The 19,346-nt window shown below is 42.9% G+C and overlaps 1 protein-coding gene across 3 annotated transcripts in view; it reads left to right on the top strand.

Annotated features, from left to right (window-relative positions):
- The window catches only part of LOC133479384 (intermembrane lipid transfer protein VPS13B-like), a 489,205-nt gene extending 471,278 nt beyond the window's left edge, over nucleotides 1-17,927 (top strand). For all 3 annotated transcript variants that reach the window (XM_061776308.1, XM_061776310.1, XM_061776309.1), the window contains 14 exons: nucleotides 643-929; nucleotides 1,244-1,371; nucleotides 1,457-1,653; nucleotides 2,687-2,805; nucleotides 3,226-3,676; nucleotides 4,652-4,810; nucleotides 4,903-5,131; nucleotides 10,023-10,199; nucleotides 10,277-10,447; nucleotides 11,301-11,477; nucleotides 13,584-13,686; nucleotides 15,351-15,519; nucleotides 15,601-15,681; nucleotides 16,239-17,927. In XM_061776308.1, the coding sequence (XP_061632292.1) occupies nucleotides 643-929; nucleotides 1,244-1,371; nucleotides 1,457-1,653; nucleotides 2,687-2,805; nucleotides 3,226-3,676; nucleotides 4,652-4,810; nucleotides 4,903-5,131; nucleotides 10,023-10,199; nucleotides 10,277-10,447; nucleotides 11,301-11,477; nucleotides 13,584-13,686; nucleotides 15,351-15,519; nucleotides 15,601-15,681; nucleotides 16,239-16,487 (2,697 nt within the window). In that variant the 3' untranslated portion in view covers nucleotides 16,488-17,927. The remainder of the gene's footprint in view (nucleotides 1-642; nucleotides 930-1,243; nucleotides 1,372-1,456; nucleotides 1,654-2,686; nucleotides 2,806-3,225; nucleotides 3,677-4,651; nucleotides 4,811-4,902; nucleotides 5,132-10,022; nucleotides 10,200-10,276; nucleotides 10,448-11,300; nucleotides 11,478-13,583; nucleotides 13,687-15,350; nucleotides 15,520-15,600; nucleotides 15,682-16,238) is intronic.
- The last annotated feature ends 1,419 nt before the right edge of the window (nucleotides 17,928-19,346 follow it).

The following is a 19,346-nucleotide window of genomic DNA, read 5'->3' as shown; positions in this document are numbered from 1 at the left end:
TAACGACCACACAAATGGATTAGAGGGACACAGCAAGCCATTTTTCCATCAGATCATTTTGCTCCACTGTTCTCACCATGAGTCAATGGCACTTCTTAGGGGTATTAAACTAACATCCAGAATTGGATGCAGGTTTCCCTTCTCTCTTTCATCTGCTGCTTGTCCCCCCCAAGAGAGCAACAATGTAATGATGTCATTTCACAAGCTTTAAGATCTCCCTAGAGAAAAAAGCCAAAGCGTGCCAGTTGCCACTAAAGTACGGACTGAAATCCTAAAACAAAATGCCTTAAATAACAACAAAGTGGGTGCAAATCTTGAAAACATTTACATACCAGTCCATACTCTCTGTTCCTCATCTCTTAAAAGCCAATCCCAGGGACTTTAATCCAGCCCATCACTTCTAAGAAACCAAATTAACACAAAGCACAGTTGGGAAAAGTAAATAGAATAATAATAATAATATGGTTTCAACATGTGCATTCCTGCAATGTCTTCTCCCCATCTGTGCCCCCTGTACAGTATTCTCCTCCAGTCTTAAGTTTTTCTTTCCATGTTTCTCAACTTTTCGAAATAACTTCTGTTGTGTTGATTTCCTTTTTAAAGACAAATGCAGTACAAGTTTATGGTATGTCCTTTGCACAGGCCTGTGACATACCGGAGACTACAGTATTCAACCTGGCTCCGTCTGAAGCAGCGTCTCAGACCAAACCCTACTCTTTGCCATGCTGGGATCGTCTTCAAACCAGCGCCCAGGAAAAAGTGGAGTTTCCCTTGGCAGTGAAATGCATGCTTTTCAGCTCATTATCAAGGCCTGATGCCAGACATGGGTCTACAGCATGGAGCCTCCCCACTCTCATCCGACCAGACTTCCTCAGGCAGAGTGTGTCGGTTCCTGGTGAAACAAACTCTTGGGGTGGCCCGAGCAGCAGGTGGGTTAACTTTGGCACAGAGTCTGTGGCAGCAACAGTCAATTTAGAGCAGGGTCCCGGACCAAGCTGGCACAGGACTCAAAGAAGTAGTTGGTAGCATGCTAAGCAACAGTAATGAAATTCCCTCACTTTCAGTTCCTGAGCTCGTCTTGGTCCATCTCGACTTGCCCCATGTTTTCCCATGACTTAAGACTTGTTAGTCTTCGGTCTGTTAGATCTCCATCGAGCTTTGTCTCCTCAGATCAATTTTGTGTGGCTATGAGAGACTGTAATGACGATTATCATGGATTTGTTTATTGATGTGTATTTGCTAGAGCCATAGTCTTGACATACCAGGAGCATCTTGGAGTGACGTACATTACACTAAATGAGGATCCTTGCCCTCCCATGCTGGTGCACAACAAATGTCCTTTCCAGCTTGTGCTTAAGGAGAACGTAACAGGTGAGAAGGAAAGACTATGACAGACTTTCCTCCTCCTCACGTCTCCTTTTTGAATTGCTCAATATTTTAAACTCATCTTTTACAGAAACTCCAAGGACCGAGGTGTACTGTTGTCCACTTGCTGCAAATAGCTCAGTGCACCATGAGCTCTACTATCACTTTTCTAGTTTCCCCGACTGCAGGCAGAGAGAAGCACTGCCCACGCTGTTGTTAAAAACCGCAGCAAATGTTGGCAGCACAGACTGGACTGACCCTATTGACATCAATAGCCCTGGCACTCAGGTAAAAGTGTTCCTTTGGAACGGGAGTTCTCATGTGTCATCACTCACACAAAAAATTAGAAATCTGTTTGATTCTCTAGTAGCTTTATGAAATCGTGTTGCAATCTCATTTAATTTTTTATTTCCCCCCTCCCCCCCCCCCCCCCCCCCATCTTTCACAAGGGACTTGATAATGATATATGTTATATGATTGCACGATCAGGATGTGATGTGATGTGTTTCTAATGTAATGATTTTAGTTCTGATACATACTGTTAGTGAGAGATTAGTTAAACAATATGTTCATTATTCCATTGCGAGTTTGCTGTACTGTGCTGCATCATAATAGCCTAATAGTTTTGACTCTCTCGCATGATCAAAATATTATTATAGACATGACAGACTCATTATAATATAGTACAGTTCCATAGCACTGTAATCTACAACCACGATGATAAACATATCGTTGTAAAGGCAGACTATTTGATACAGCTCTTTTCAGTGTATAGTGTTCTCGTTGCTCATTAGTCCACTCAATCATAAAAAAGGCCCAAAGTTGGCAATAATTTAGCCCCATGGTAGGATATAGCACGCTCTCAGATAATACAGTACAAGAGGATGTTACATGCAATGACAATGCAAATGTTTTAAAGTTAGTGTGATCAGCTGGTCAGGGATTAGAGTAACCTGGAGGGTGTGTAACGTTTCGTGTTGTGTCTAGCCAGTCACAGGTTGGGGTTGAGGCTGAGGCCGCGCATCTCTAGTTACTGTGAGGTCCTCATTTGACCTCTGTGGTACGGGTGAGAGGTCAAAGGTCAGGCTTGTTATGACTGTTGAGTGAGGTTTGCAGTGGGCTCTGCTTCGTTTTGTCACATGAGGAGTTGATCATGTTGATCTGGGAGTGATGGAGGTTAAAATCTGGCACATGCATGTTTGAGTACACATCTGTGAAAAGAATCTTGGATGGCGCTATGAATCTGATAGTTCTTGACTTTGTGAATGCTGGTTATGAATAGTTTTGCTGTTAACTATTTTCTTTTGTTATTGTTGCTCAGGTGGTATTCCTGCCAGGTTTTGGTTGTCTCTACATCGATGTGGGGTATGAGAGAGGAACCTTGGTTCTGTCTCTGTCACCAGAGGGCGGTGCAGATTGCGTAATCAACCAACACAGCAGGTATGTGTGCAGACAGATGCTTGCTTGGTGGTGTATTTTTCTGACCAAAAGAACCCAGGTGCTCGATTTGCAATTCCTATGCAGAAATCATTAATAGACGTGACATGCAAAGTGCCATCTTTTCCACCACAGGAGGGGAATAAAAGCCTGCTGTGTTCCCATGACATTGTGTTTCAGAACATGGCTCTTACTGCTTTATTCCATTACATCAACACCAAACATCATTTACGTTTGAATAGCAGGAGATCTATGTGATTAAATATTAGGTTAATGTGAGCAAATGACAACAGACAGTGTTTGTTATTATGCTCTGTTGGTAGAAAACTCACTACTATTATGCTCTATAAACAATTTGAGTGCTTTAATTAATCTGTGTTGGAGGTGGAGAATGTTCATTTATTTTCGCACTCCTTTTTTCAGGTCTACCAAGCTGTCCCTAACTGTCCTTCTGAGTGAGGCCAGCGTAGTGTTGAGTGATGACATCACCAACCCCTCAGGTTCTGTGGAGCTGCTAAGACTCACACTGACCAACCTCTTCCTCAGACTGGCCCCAACATCCACGTGCCTACCCCCCGAGGTCACCCTCGAGCCTGGAGCAGCTACAGCGTCCATTTATACTCTGATGCCTGACGCCTTTCTGATCGAGGTTTACTGCTTGTGCCTGCAAGTGGATAACCAGCTATACAACCGTGCAAGCTTCCACTTCCCCGTGCTGCTGTGCCAGGAGCAGAGAGGAGGTGCCGAGCTCGGGGATCAGTGGAGTAACCACGACGTTCCCACTGAGACTCCTGAAATGCTGGAGGAGTTTAAACGTTCTTGTTTCCTTCAGCTGAGGCTAATCCTGTCTGCGGATGGATGCACCCTAGACGAGGTTGGATTCAGTTCTCCAAACCTTGTTATAGTGTGTTCTAATGCAGGGTACAGTCAACCCCCACATATTTGGAGTTTGATATTTATAAATTTGCTCATTTGTTGATTTTTTTGTTTTGTTTTGTTTTGTTCTGGTGTTTTGTTTTGGCACGGGGGGCTAACCTAATATTTCACCGGTCCGCTGTTTCTGTGCTCAGGCCAAAGCTATGTTTGCTTTGGTGCCAAGCAACTTCTGAATTGAAGAGATATTTATTTACTCAGGCCATAGCCTAGTCTACTAGAAAAAAAGTGCTTTGCTGCCATTTCTTGGCATCTATTGGCAATTACAAACTATTTTAGGTGGCCGTCAACTCCATGCAGATTTTCGCTGTTCGCGGCAGGGCTCAGCCCCTATCCTGCACAAACAGCTGGAGTCTGTACACACATACCAACAAAAGGTTCTCCCTTGTGATCAAATTTGTTCAGCAAAGGCCCAATTGTCACATGTCTCTGAAAGATGACCATGAGCAGTTATCCTGTGGTGTGGGGTGTGTTAAGGGTGATTTTTTTTCACATTGAAGCAGTCAGGCCAGCCGACAATGGTAAATGTTAAACCTGTTCAAATTTCCAATTGCAAATCCTTACCTGTGCGGTCAACACCGAGATGGGCTGAGCCACGGACTCCGTGAGTGTGACGTGAAACAGACCGCTAGCCAATTCGGAAGCGACCTGAAGCTCTCGTCGTTCCCTGACACAAATAAAGGAGCAACTGGTTGTGTCGGTTGTTTGTATAATGTCACCAAAGTCATTCAGCGCAATAAACATGACAAGAGTCTGCAACCGCAATGTACTTACCAGATAAGCTAACATTTAGCCTAGTTTCTTCTATATCTTCTTCAACTACTACTATTTCTTCTCCTTTCGTGTGTTTAGCCTGCTTTCATCACTTTGTTTGCAATTTATAGTCTCAAAACAACTTTGGTTGTGTCCTCCACAGGTTAACTTCCAGGTCCAGCCTGCTAGAATATACCTTGAAGACACATTTGTTTACTATGTCAAAACCTTGTTCCACACTTTCGTCCCTGGCTCCACCTTTGCCTCAGTGAAGCCTCAGAAGTGTAAAGAGTCTGGATCAGCCTCCACCGTCCCTGAACAGGTGCATAATTCTTAACAGTAGTGATGGAATTAACTGAGACAATCTAGGCCAAGATGAAGATGATAATGTTGTACTGTGAAAATGCTCTGTAGGTACTTCAGTCAATACAGGCACTGGTCCGGCCTGTGCGTCTGCAGAGGCTAACTATTCAGCCAGTCAACCTGCTGGTCAGCATCCATGCATCCCTCAAGCTCTACATTGCTTCAGACCACACTCCTCTAGCCTTCTCCCTGTTTGAGAGGGGGCCGCTCTGCACTACAGCCAGACAGCTGGTTCACGCTCTGGCTATGCATTATGCTGCTGGGGCCCTCTTCAGAGCCGGTACGTAGTGCTGTAGTTGTGCTGTGCAAACTGTATGTACACCTGACTCGCGATGATTGAGGTGAGGTTAGATCTTTATCATTCCAACTGCCGTGCATACATTTCTGAGACAAATGAGCTGCAGTGATAAAAGTTTGCAGTGTTTGGCAATTTTCATTATGGTGACCTACAGGACAAGAGTGGGACAGTAAACTGCTGTGTATGATTTTTTTATTTATTTTTTTAAAGTCCCGTATTTTGGCTATTTAGACCTCTATACAGTGACTCTCTAACATGGACTTTAAGTGTCTATTTCTTTTTTTTTTTTTTTTTTAAACACCTTAGTTTTGTCACAGAGGGTGTCCAGAAAAGGCCTTTCTTACAGCTACCTCTGTTTGACCCAGTTTTGTATCCGCTTTGTCCATATTTGGTTAAGACCACCCCCTTACCGCTGATTGGTTGCCTCTGTGTAGAAGACCCACTTGTGAGAGCATAGGCGTTTGCTATGTTGAGAGTGCCGGCTCGGGAGCGGCGATCTAGTGACGTAGATAAGCTCGAGAAATTCGAATGACCTGATTTCAGGGTTCTCGGCAGAAAAAGCCTCTGGGACTCAGGAATGCGTGGACGATTTTAATTCATATTTCACGTTTACTGAGGCACCATACAGACAATATTACATCCCAAATACTAAAAAACGTCGGTTTGGCAAAATGTGTCCCCTTTAAATCAAATGAGTCGATTGTTTGGTCTGTGGCATGTTGTTTAACTGGTAATGAGACAGTGTTCTAGTTTTGCTAGTGCAGGGTTGTCAAACTCAATCTAATCACAGGTCTCGTGGGAGTTGCCCTCAGAGGGCTAATTATAAGTGTGTAAGTAAAAGTGTAGTTCCCAACATAATAGAAAACACACTCTTTGAAAAGTAAGATTTTTTATCCATTTCTCGGTGAACACAAGAACAATGTCCAGAATTTTAATGATTAGATTAAACAAATTTAATTGGTGTACTATATACTCATAGGTTTTTACATTCAATTAATTGAGAGTGAACCCTTTCATGTTTGTGGTTTGGCATTCACAAATTCACCTATTTGCCAGTATTTTGGTCTCCTCCGTTATTTGCTGAAAATGTTTGCTTTTGGCTGTTTTTGTGCTCAGGCCAAAGCAAAAATGTATCACTTTGTCGCCATCTTGGTGCCAAGTAACTACTATTTTGAGTTGAGCAGTTTAACTGAGCCAAAAATAATGCTTTGCTCAGTTCGCTGCGATCTTGTGGCATTTATAGGCAACTACAAACCTTTTTATTGGGGGTGTCAATTTCATGACATTTACACAGATGCAGATTTGTTCAAATATATCTTTTCCTTGGGTGGTGTAATGCAATGATTTAATAGTATTTAAAATCTCCTCTGTAATGTACAAACCAGAGTCAAATCCACGGATAAAGATTGCCGGCTGCGATGTGTCAGTCATGCCGGTGCTGTCATCCACAGCGAGGGAATATGCGATCAAGTCTTTCCTTTTGCATCGCCTGTAATTTTAAATTGATTGCAAGTTTGCATACCTAATCAGCATCAGTATTTCTGCTGAGACTTACAATAGAAAACGCTATCTTGTGTGGACATAAGACATCGCAGACTTCAGTCATGCATTTGGGCCACAAGGCAGCGTGGTGCCCGAGTAGTTCGATAGATGGACGGACAGATGGACACACCCAGTGAGGAATGGTTATATCAGTGAATAGTGAACAGTATAAAAGATGAGCTGAACCATTGTTTCTGACAGAAGGTCTGAATAAGTCTGTTGGAGGAAGAGCTTCTTTGCTGTTGCAGCGTACTATCTCAATCTCCTCCCGCTGATTGAGATAGGCTGAGTGGTGGTTGTGGACCTCTTAAAGTCCGCAACTAGCTCCTTAGTGTTGAGGAATAGCTGATCCCTACTGCACTAACCCACAAAGTTGTCCACCGCCTTTCTGTACCTCGTCTCCTGCCCGTCCTTAATACATCCAAAGTTGTATTGAAAGCGTACAAGGTGAACAGAAATGGTGACAGAACAGTCCCTTGCGGTTCTCCAACATCACTGAGGGTGAAAGTAGCATCTGACAATTCTAAGGTTCATGGTTCTTCTGGGCCGCTGTGTTCCTTTGTGGCGTTTGCGTCGGCTTCCTTCCATATTTTTAAAGACTTCCTTGTCTAAATTTGGGTGTGAACGGTTGTTAGGTTATAGAGTATGTGCCCTGCAATTGACTGGCGACCAGTCCGGGGGTGGACCCCACCTCTCAGCCAAAGTCAGCTGCAAGGGATAGCCTCACCCGTGACCCTAATGAGGACAAGCAGCATAGAAAATGAATTGATAGAATTGCATCACAAGTTCCGTTCTGATAATAAACATCTAAAATGAGCTTGCAGGACGTGAATAAATGGAAGTTGGGCCTTGAGTTAGAAATGTTTTCTCTAGAGGAAAGGAAAGGAAGCAAAATCTGAATCCCCTTATGCCTGGCAAAGGCTTCCTAATGTTTGACAGATTACTTGTGATACATTATGGTTAATCTAAGCAGTCACCATGGAGAAGTCTGGATATCAGGCCTGTATAAAGCCTTTGGGCCGTGCTCGCCCTGTCTCGTCGAAGCCTCCACATGTGGTCTGATTTAACCCATCATTTCCACATCAGAAATGGTTGTTCTGGCTGGGTTCTTCCTTTTCCGCTGTGTTTCATCACAGCCCTCATTTCTGCTTGTATTTCAACACCTCGCCATGTTCTCTGCTTCCTGAGTCATCATTAGTTTGGGCAACCATTGCATACTGGGACTGATTAGCTTCAGGATGTACAATACTACATTTAAACACGCACACAATGTAGGCATATGGATATCATGCACATGCTTATCCATATGTCCAGTGTGCGTGCGTGCTGTGATATAACAAAAATAATGCCCCAAAAAACTATAACTTGTACAACCCAATTGAATAACAGTAAAGAACCTTTTTTTCACAAGGGGAAGTGAAAATAAACAACTGAGATAATGTGGTTGCACAAGTGTGGACACCCTCTTATATAGTAACAGATGTTCTGGTGAGGTTCATGCTAAATGGGAGTTAGCACACACCTGCCTGCATTTGTGCCTCTGATTAACCCCAAATGAATTCTATATGTACTTGTAGGCTTTTCCTGGCATTTTTGTTGTCACATCTTATAGCTTAAGCCATTGTCTACAGAGAGCTTGCACAGCATCAGAGTTTTGTTTTTGTTGTTTAACGTTATCATCAGTCAGGAGAACCAAAATTGATGAAAAGATGAGAAGAAAACTAGCCAGGGAGGCTGCCACGAGGCCAACAGTAACATTGAAGGAGCTGCAGAAATAAGTGCTACCTGTTTCGTACATGTGACAAAAATCTTCCATCTCCTTCATATGTTGGGGCACCAGCTATATTTTGCAAACACACTTGGGACGCATGTGGGAAAATGTTTTATGGTCTGCTGAAACCAAGGTTGAACCTTTTGACCATAATTCCAAAAGGTATGTTTGCCGCAAATACAACACTGCCCATCACCAAAGAAAAAAAACACCATACCTTACTTCAAGCATGGTGCTGTGGCATGTGGTATGGGGAGGCAGAAAGGCAGGCATCACATTTTCTTTATATTGGTTTTGAATCCAATAAAATCCATGTTATGTTCAAAAGAGCTGAATTTGCATATTTACTGTAAATATACATGGGTGAAAGCCTCACCTCAGATTGCACAATTCTTCACTAACAGGGTTGAGGCTTGTGATTGGCAAGTTCCTGTTTCTGTCTCTCGTCCCGTGTCCAATAGAATGGTTACAGACACTTAATATGCACTCTATCGTTGATGGCATGAAAAAAGATAAAGCTTGAGGGGAGGCAGATGGTATGTCTGAATGCGATCAGTTAATTCGGAACACAGCTACATCCTCGAGTACGAGGGGGTGTGCAAACTTGCGCAACCGCACTATCTCGGTTGTTGTTGTTTTTTTTACTTCCCCTTTCCAAGAGATTTCTTTTTTAATTGAGTTGAACAGGCTGTAGGTCATATTCATGATGTAAACAATTGTGAAATGATTTATGTTGGTCTCATTTTTGTATTTCACAAAATCCTGGCATTTGTAAAGGCGTGTGTACCCTCACGCATTACAGATTTATACAGATTAGGGGGATGTCATCTAGCATTGCCAACTGTGGGCCAGTGAAGACAAAATAAACTTGACACTATAAAGTGTTTGTTTGTTTGTGGGCAGGTGCTGCTGTTGTATTTCCTCACTCATAAAACAACTGTGGCTTCTTCTGGAAATACACCCACAAGTGTGTCATTTTATCCTCGTTCTCACCATTATGGAGTTCACCATTGTCGTGGTGTTGGTTTTCATCTGCTGCATGCGCAACCTACATCCACATTTGGCCAAACAGGTCTTAGCACTTCTTCCTGGTCCCGCTGAATGGCGAAGGGTGCCGTGATAAAGCAACCGTAGGAACTTTAGGCGTCCGAAGACAATAAGCCATAAAGAAAAAAAAAACTTTTTTGCAACATTGGCTTCGAACAATCATGTCGGCAAACTGTAGGTCATGTTCATTAGCGTCGCACACACAGGAAGTCAGCTAACCTGTTTTCTGGGCTTGGTCACGTGACGTTCCCCATGTGGATTGCGTGCTGAATGCTGGCACTTTGGCCCTGCAGTGTAAATCCAGCCTCAGGATTGTAGCCTGACTGATGAATTTATTGATCGAGAGTCATGACGCTCTACCTCTGGCAAAAAAAAATCTTAAAATAATATCTAAGGTGGTTTTGAAAAGGGTTGAATTCCTCCATCTATTGTCAAAAACAATTCAAATCATATTTCCCAGCAAACGTTTGCCTTCACAGTATGCCCGTGTCTGTATTTGTTCCTGTGTGTTAGGCTGGGTTGTGGGCTCTTTGGAGATCCTGGGCAGTCCTGCCAGCCTGGTGCGCAGCATCGGTAATGGCGTGTCCGATTTCTTCCGCTTGCCATATGAAGGTCTGACACGTGGACCTGGTGCCTTTGTCAGTGGCGTCTCCAGGGGTACCACGTCTTTCGTCAAGCACATCTCAAAAGGTAACACAAATTTTTTCTTTTTTTTTTCTTTCCAGTTAAAATGTTCTCATGATTAAAATGTGTCCACCTGTGCCCAGGCACCCTGACGTCCATCACCAACTTAGCAACCAGCCTAGCCCGAAACATGGACCGTCTGTCTCTGGATGAGGAGCACTACACCAGGCAGGAGGAGTGGAGACGGCAGCTACCAGAGAGTCTGGGGGACGGACTCAGGCAGGGGCTGTCACGACTTGGGATTAGTTTGTTAGGTATGCGAGGATGCAGATCGTACGCACGTCAAAGTGGCTCGTCAACAACGACTAGTTGTTGCCTTCAGTTGTGAATAAAAGCTTGCTTTTGCCGACTGGTTGAACCCCTTCATGCGCGTTACGTCAGAGTGAAGGTATCCATCTTGAGATACACATAATAGCTGCAGGACAAATGAGAACAAAGGTTGGTTTTGATAAGCTGTTTACTATATTGTAGTTTTAAAGGTAGATGTGTGTTTGAAAGCCTGTTTTAGGATCATAGTGTTATCATCTATTTGTGTCTTTGGCTATTAATAAAGGCAATTATAATCACTTTTAGGGGAAGCATCAATTATTGGAAGAAATTCACTATTCCGGTTGGGTCCAGTTCCTATCACCTACAAATAGCAGGGCTCCGTTATATTATGATCTTATTCAACTTTAATCAAATAGTTGTTGTTTTTGTTTTTATGAAACGCAAACGTTTTTTTAGGCCACAATATTTCAAGAAGCACATGATGTGTAAAGTCTGTCCCCTGTGATTGGTTGGTGACGAGTCCCAAAGTCAGCTGGGACAGGTTCCAACTCACCCAAATGAGGACAAGCCATATGGACAACAAATGGCAACAATTTGTTTATTGATTTCTTTTAACTTTTCGTACAAGTAGAAACGTACAAGAATGCCAACATACATTTAATTTAAAAAAAAATAATAATAAATGTCCAACAGACAATAATAGGAACGGTTATATTATCACACCTTAGGTAACAAGCCTAAGGTTGACGCGACACCATGTACAATAGTCAGAGAATACTCAGGTTCAATGGAAAATGGATGAATGTTAAGATGAAACGCTGCTTGTTTTTGTTCCAGGAGCAATAGCGGGCATCGTGGACCAGCCCATGCAGAATTTCCAAAGGAACTGGGAGATGCAGAGCACAGCTGGTAGCAAAGCCAAAGGCGTCATCTCTGGCATGGGGAAAGGAATTGTGGGGGTTTTCACTAAGCCCATTGGAGGAGCAGCTGAACTGGTATCCCAAACTGGATATGGTGCGTTCAAAGTTGATCTTACTGGTGTTTGTTTATAAAACCAATAAGGTGTTTCAAGTTTCTTTGTCATGCTGGTTGACAGTCACAGCCACCACGGTCGTACAAAATGTCCTTGTCAAGGAGGATATTACATCAAACGCTGTCGAGTGATCGCTCAGAAATGTACCCTACCTCTTTCCCAAATCAGTTATGTAGCGATGCAAATATGATAATACTAGTGCATTTACTAGTATTAAGATTGTTTTTGCATTGCATTTTGCAAGAAAAGGTCTTAAGTTTTCCAATGCCAAATAACAAAGATGGAATGAATACAGTGCTTCCTTGAGATACGCGTCCAATTCGTTCAGTGACCACAATGGTATCTCAAATCATCCTTTCCAATTGAAATGAATTGAAATGCCATTAATCCGTTCCGGCCTTCCCCCCAAAAAACAACAAAGGTTGTTGTCATGTGTATTTGAATTAGGAAAAATAGCATTCCATAATATTGTACTTTATTATGTAATGAAATGGAATTAGAAAGAATGTGCCTCTTTGCAGCAGCAGGGCATCATGCCTAGAACTCAAAATTCATAATGGAAGTCTCAAACTCCTCTCCGCGCTCATCAATACGGCACTAATACTATCTTTCTACACAAAATGTATATCAAGTTTAGTCATATAGCCATGTAGGACACAGGGGTGCGCTGTCTAAAAATAAGACCCTTTAGGCTGTGGAGTTAGCTTAGTGGGAGATGGAGTTGAGGAATAAGTCAGGCGGTGGTGTGTTTTGGCAAGTAACAGGTTATTGCCGCTGCACATTACCAATGTGGTGAACCACTCCCAATCAGAGTGATGGCTCCCAGAGCGAGCCTGGCACTCTTCTCGCTGACCCTCTGAGTCCAACACAAACATTATCGTATTGTGCTCGCAACGTTGGCATGAGATGGAGATCATCTGCCTTGATTTGTGTCATCATTTTGTCACTTCATTGTGTCTTCTGAAAGTGGTTTGTATAAACATCCACTCGGCTTTGCAGAGTACCACTGGAGTGACATCATTAATGGAGCGCTCTCGTGTTCTTTATGGCTCTATTTCACCCGATGACTTCACTGCTGACTGAGAGAGCGGGATGAAGGGAAACCAACCACACGTACATGAACTCATTCGGACATATACATGCCAAACACGTCTTGTTTTCTAGACCGTGTATAGACCAGACTGTGGAAGAGGATGTAATATTCCTCTGAAATACAGAGGAAACCTCGAACACAAGCATTTTCTCCCAGAGAAAATAATGGAAAGAGAAGAGAAGTCATCCGTTCCACTCAAAGTGTCGCCATCGTAAAATCTTTATTAACTGTACCGGCAGGTTTTAATAACATTTCAACATCCTAAACTGTCATACATGTGAAATAAGTCAGACACTGTTAATAAAAAATCTTTTTTAAAAAAACATGACATTTTATACTCTTGTGATCCTTTAGCTCAGGGGGCACCAACATGGTGCCAGCGGACACCAGGCGGCCCCCAAGAACCACATAAGTCGCTCAGAGGGCTGTTCTAAAAGTAGCTCACCGGTGATGTGTGTGTGTGGGGGGGGACGGGGGACGTTGTGAATTCCTCGCAATGTTGTAGAAGTGATCATCTGAAAATATAAATAGAGATTTACAGAAATAAAGTGTCGCACATTGATATTTATGTAATTCGTACCTTATTAATTCATTGTTGATCATTATTGCGCAAAATTGCTAAGATGATCACTGTTTTCGCATAGATGAATCTCATTAATTACTAATGACATAAATGTAATTTGAGCGAATTTGTTATTTCAGAAGTGTGTATCAAACAGTTGGGCTTTTGCATGAATCGGTACGCATAAAAGAAGTGGCGCTCAGTATGAAAAAGGTTGGTGACCCCTGCTCTAGATCCTCACTTGGCTTTAAGTCTCGAGATTTGATGGAGTCTGGATGTGCCATGCGTGGCAGCAGTTCAAATGGTTTTTGTTCAACGCATATTTTTCCCAAGAATGTCGGTTTACCTCCACATTAGAAGTTCTGTTCTGTGTCTAATTGACCTCACGGATGCGTGACATGCTTTGTCCGTTTGTGCGGTGTCTTCTAACAGGGATCCTCCATGGAGCAGGACTGTGGCAGCTTCCTAAACAACTTTACCTGCCAACAGAGGAGAAATCCGCTGAAGCCCCCAACAGCCACCTTAAATATGTTTGGTATGATTCCCCCCCCCACCCCAAAATGAAATAGCATCCCGTGTTCCTTTACTGTCTTGAAGCTGTGCGTTTAAAGTCGGACATGTTGGCCTTTGCTTTTCTTGGATCCTCTCCAAAATCCGGTGTTCCTTTTCTCCCACTTACCTCTCATCATTTTCGCTGTCGTGAAGGGTTCATTAACACCACCCCACTCCCCGAAAAGTCTGTTTGACCTTGATTCCACACATGGTAGCCAGCCTGCTCTCCCTTGTTCTCATCAAACCATGTTAAAAGGTTTTTGTAAGCACTCTGCCAAAGCCTCCAGCTCAAAGTCGTGAGCTGTGAGTGGATCCAGAGAGATGCCTTCACGTGGAGGAGGGACACGTTCCTCTTGGTGCCAGATGCTTTGGAGCTTGATCACTGAGGTTGCATGTTGTACAGAGCAGGCGTGCTCACCTTCAGCTTCTGCATTATTGAAATTTGATGCGTCACATTTTGGCCTTCGTTCCAGTATTTCCTCTCAGCGGAATGCTTATAATATTAACAAGGTTTATTAGAGGGCCAAGTCTCCAGAGGGTAAGAGAGGATTGCATTTTATAATGAGCTTTCCGCGATGCAGTTGGCTTTCCATAGTTCCCGAAACAAGTATTTTTAATAGCGGCCGGTGATGGCAAATCTTAAATTCAATATTCCTTTGGAACATTTCACCTTAGATGTCGACACCAGAGGGGTTAGCGGTATGTAACGTTAGTAGAGAGGGGGGGGGGGGGGGGGGGGGGGAGTGATAAAAATACACGAATGCCAAGAGAATTCTCCCTTGTGGTGTTATTGTTTGCATTTGCACTGAAGCTGGTTTCCATCAGGTGTCCGTCAATTATTTTTACTACTGCAGGTAGCGCAGACACTTGAAGGGTCAGACGGTTTGAGCCCAGTTACACTGAACAGAAACAAACTGTCCCCTTCTGCTGCTTCTCACATCTGCTGCGCAATTGGAGCACCTGCCTACCAAAGTAAACACAGTGTCCGAGAAACACGACTAAACACTCGCCTTCCTTCACGCGTAGTTCAACTGAGCGTTCGTGTAATAGGAGCCACACGTTCTGTAGACATGTCAATTACAGGTTGTATCCAAACATATGTTGTCACTTGTTTGTGTGGTCTTTATGGAAAATGTATATACACAGTGGGAGACAAAAGTATGTGAATCCTTTGGAATTTCTGCATAAATTGGTCATAAAATGTAGTCTGACCTTAATTTAAATCACAGGAATAAACAAACAATATACTGTACCACACAAACGATTGGTTTCTCTTTTTTTTTTTTTTTTAAATAACATTCAATACAATAAACATTCTGAGGACAGGGAGGAAAATGTAATAGAACCTTTTGGCTACGGATTATTTAGGAGCTAATCAGAGTAAAGTGTGAGCCAACCTGGAGTCCGATCAGTGAGACAAGATTGAAGATGTGGCTTAAAGCTGCTCTGGCCACTAAAAAAAAAAGAAACACACCAGTGTAGAATTGTCTCTCGTCAAGAAGCATTCATTGATTGTGGACCATGCCTTGTTTAAAAAAAAAAAAGCTCTCAGAAGACCTACGATTAAATTCTATCACTGAATGAAACATCTTGATCTCGCCCTGAAATGACAAATCCTAACTCTCTTCCCCTCTTCTCTGCCTATAGGAAAATGCTCCAGTCTTTAGGGCGACCGGAGCTGCACATGGCCTTAGAGGTGACTATTGTGAGTGGGTCTGGCCACGAGCATGCTGGGTGTCTGCTGCTTACCTCGGAGGTCCTCTTTGTGGTCAGCCTCAGTGAGGACACACAGCAGCAGGCCTTCCCCATCACGGAGGTAAAGGAACGCATGACTGAAGGAGCAGTTCAATATCTGCTGCTGTGTGCACACTAAATCTGGCAGCGGCGTCGTCTGCAGGTCGAGTGTCAGCAGGAGGCGGGGCAGCAGGGGCAGCTCACTCTCACGCTGCAGCAGCAGACATTAGCCAGTGACACAGAGGTGAGCCCACCAAAACATCTTTGGCCTCATTGGGAACATGACAAAATTGTTGTCATCCATTTCCTATACCGTTTATCCTCACTAGGGTCACGGGCGTGCTGGAGCCTATCCCAGCTATCTTTGGGCCAGAACCCTGAACTGGTCGCCAGCCAATCGTAGGGCACATATAGACCAACAACCATCCGTGCTGCCCTAAAAGCGCTATATAAATCAAATGTATTATTATGCTACTAGGTAACACAAGTGCCTTGTTAGTATTAACCGTCACTTGTTGCACCAGAATGCATTGTTACAGAGTGTCTTACATGATGTTTATTTGTTAAGTAAGCTACGTCTGGTACTGGAAGTGGTACAATGTATTTTGACAATAAGAGCATGATACAGGAAGTTACGTGTTAACTGTGTAAATACTGCCGATGTAAGTATTCTTAATATCATGAAGTGTACTCGTTTGGATTTGGTCATAGTTTCTCCCACTCGAAGTGTTAAGCCTCAATATAAATGTCCTTCTTTATTATGGTTCTCTGTGGCAGTCATCATGTGTTGTCCTCCCCCAGGGTGAAGGTGTGCGAGAGCGTCTATCCGAGCAGCAGTATCAGCGCCTGGTGCAGTATGTGAAGCGGGCCTCCCACTATTTCCCTCCCTCTGCTTCATCACTGCAGCTGCAGCCTCCAGTGACGCTCGCTGAGCCGCCGCCCTCTGTCACCAAGTCATACCGCTATCTGGTTGATCCCGCGTTTGCCAAGGTGTTTGTCAGCAAGTTCACCATGGTGAAGGATAAAGCCTTACGGATCGGATTCCACTGACATTGATCAGCTGCACTTTTCCACCTACCCATTTATGCAAAATACACTACATTGTCAAAAGTATTCACTCACCTGCCTTGAATCATATATGATCTGAAGTGGCATCCCCTTCTTAATCAATAGGTTTATATATGATGTCGGTCCACTCTTTAACAGCTTTAATTCTTCTGAAAAGGCTTTCCACAAGGTTTAGGACTGTGTTTGTGGGAATCTTTTTTTACCATGCTTCCAGAAGTGTATTTGTGAGGTCACACACTGATGTTAACTACGCGCTAATTCATCCCAAAGGTGTTCTATCAGGTCGAAGTCAGGACTCTGTTCAGGCCAGTCAAGTTCATCCACACCAAACTCTCTCATCCAGGTTTTTATGGGCCTTGCTTTGTGCACAGCCATGTTAGAAATGGAAGAACTATTCCTCCAAAGTTGGGAGCATGGAATTGTCCAAAAGGTTGACTCCTTTGTTCCAGTGAAAGCAACTCTGAAGGATTCAGCATACCAAGAGCTTTTTGGACAACTCATTGCTCCCAAGTTTGTGGATGGCATCTTCCTGTTCCAACATGACTGTGCACAAAGCCATGAATGAGAGACCCTGGCGTGGATGAACTTGACTGGCACAAACCGGACAGAACATCTTTGGGATGAATTACAGTGCAGACTGAGATCCAGGCCTTCTCGTCCAACATCACTGTGTGACCTCACAAATGCGCTTCTGGAAGAAGGGTCAAAAATTACCTACATATACTCCTGAACCTTATGGAAAGCCTTTTCAGAAGAGTTAAAGATGTTATAGCTATTAAAGGTGGACTGATGCCATCTTAAACCCTATTGATTAAGAAGATCTTCAGATCATACATGAGGCAAGGCAGGTGAGCAAATACTTTTGGCAATATAGTGTATATCCAATAGGAGCACTTTGTTTTATATGAGTCAAGCATGTGTGCAAATACACCTGAAAAAATTGCCTTTACTGCGATTGGCTGGCGACCAGTTCAGGGTGTACTCTCGCCCGACGATAGCTGGGATAGGCTCCAGCACGCCCGCGACCCTGTTGAGGATAAGCGGTACAGAAAATGGATAGATGGAAAAATTGCCTTTATACATCTTTTTTAAACACAAGAGCTGGAAGCAGCGCTCAGAATCTGTTTTTATTCATAGGTGCAAAACAGTTGAACTTGAAGACTGCGCAAAGACAAAGTACATGGTATATACAGTCCATAAAGAGCAACAAGCATTCTTGTCAGCTAGAATATTGAATGAAGTCACAAACACCAGCTGCCAACCAATTGATGTTATAATATGATGTAACGCTGTACACTGATGCCCAACCCTTATGTTTTTGCCTTTTATAGTGTCATTGCACAACTGGGCTCTGTCTAAGGTTTCAGTACTAGGCCTTTAAAATTATATTTAGAGAACCTTTATAATAAAAAAATAAATATTTGTGTGTCGTCGTGTGTATGTAAAACATAACATCAAGAATCTATAAAAACAGAGTCCCCTCCAAAAGTGCTGGATGGGCAAGGCCAATTCCTTTGTTTTTGTTGTACACTGACTGAAGACATTTGGTTTTCAGATCAAAAGATAACTACGACACAAAAGTTTAGAATTTCAGCTTTTATTTCATGGTATTTACATCTAGATGTGTTAAAACAACTCAGGACAGAGCACCTTTGGTTTGAAGCCACCCACTTTTCAAGTGACCAAAAGTATTGGAACAGACATTATTAAATTAAAGTGAATAACATTTAATATTTGGTGGCATTATCCTTGCTTGCAATAACTGCATGAAGCCTGTGACCCATTGACTTCGCCAGGCTGTTGCATTCTTCATTTGAAATGGTTTCTCCTGAATGCATGCTCTATTGGGTTAAGCTCCAGTGATTGACTTGGCAAAGAAGCTTCTCCTGATTAGTTTGGATGCATTTTTTTTTATATAAATTGCCAGACAAAATGGTTTTATGGACTGATGAGACCAAGATTAACCTCTGCGAAAGAAAGGATCTGCTTATGATCCAAAACACACAAGCTAATCTGCGGAGCATGGTGTAGGTCATTGCATGGGTGCTTCTGGAACGGGCTCACTAGTCTTTGATGATGTAGCAGCAGAATGAATTCTGAAGTCCACAAAACCATTTTGTCTGGCAATTTACAGAAAAATGCATCCAAACTAATTGGGAGAAGTTTCATCATGCAACAAGACAATGACCCACAACAAAGGACTTCATCAGGGAAAAAAAGTGGAGACCGAAGGGAGAAACCCCCAGAAATAAACAAACTGAAAGACACTGCAGTAAAGGCCTGGAAAAGCATTTCAAATGAGGAATGCAACAGTCTGGGGAAGTCAATGGGTCGCAACCTTGATGCAGTTATTTCAAGTAAGGGTTATGCCACCAAATATAAAATGTTATTAACTTTAATTTAGTAATGTCTGTTCCAATACTTTTGCTCACCTTAAAAGTGGGTGGCTTCAAACAAAAGGTGCTCTGTCCTGAGTTGTTTAACACATCTAGATGTAAACAACGTGATATATAAGCTGGAATTCTGAACTTTTGTGCCATATTCACCTTTTGATCTGAAAACCAAATGTCTTTAGTATACAACAAAAAAAAGGAATTGACCTTGCCGTTCCAATACCTTTGGAGGGGACTGTACATACACAGAGTGGAGCACGGTCAGGGACAGCAAGGCCTTCTATTCAGGCCTAAACACTATCAAAAGTACTGACTTGCATTTACAACGTACATGAAATTGTATTATTTCCAAACAGTCTCTTATATTCATTTCATAGCGTGTGCTTTGGCTGCCCAGCTTCCAGTAGTGCACATGATACTTTGTACAATAATCTGCCCAGGGCCTTCA

Source organism: Phyllopteryx taeniolatus, chromosome 6 (assembly GCF_024500385.1).
Source record: "Phyllopteryx taeniolatus isolate TA_2022b chromosome 6, UOR_Ptae_1.2, whole genome shotgun sequence".
NCBI classification, from domain to species: Eukaryota; Metazoa; Chordata; class Actinopteri; order Syngnathiformes; family Syngnathidae; genus Phyllopteryx; species Phyllopteryx taeniolatus.
This window is presented reverse-complemented; position numbering and strand designations above follow the sequence as displayed.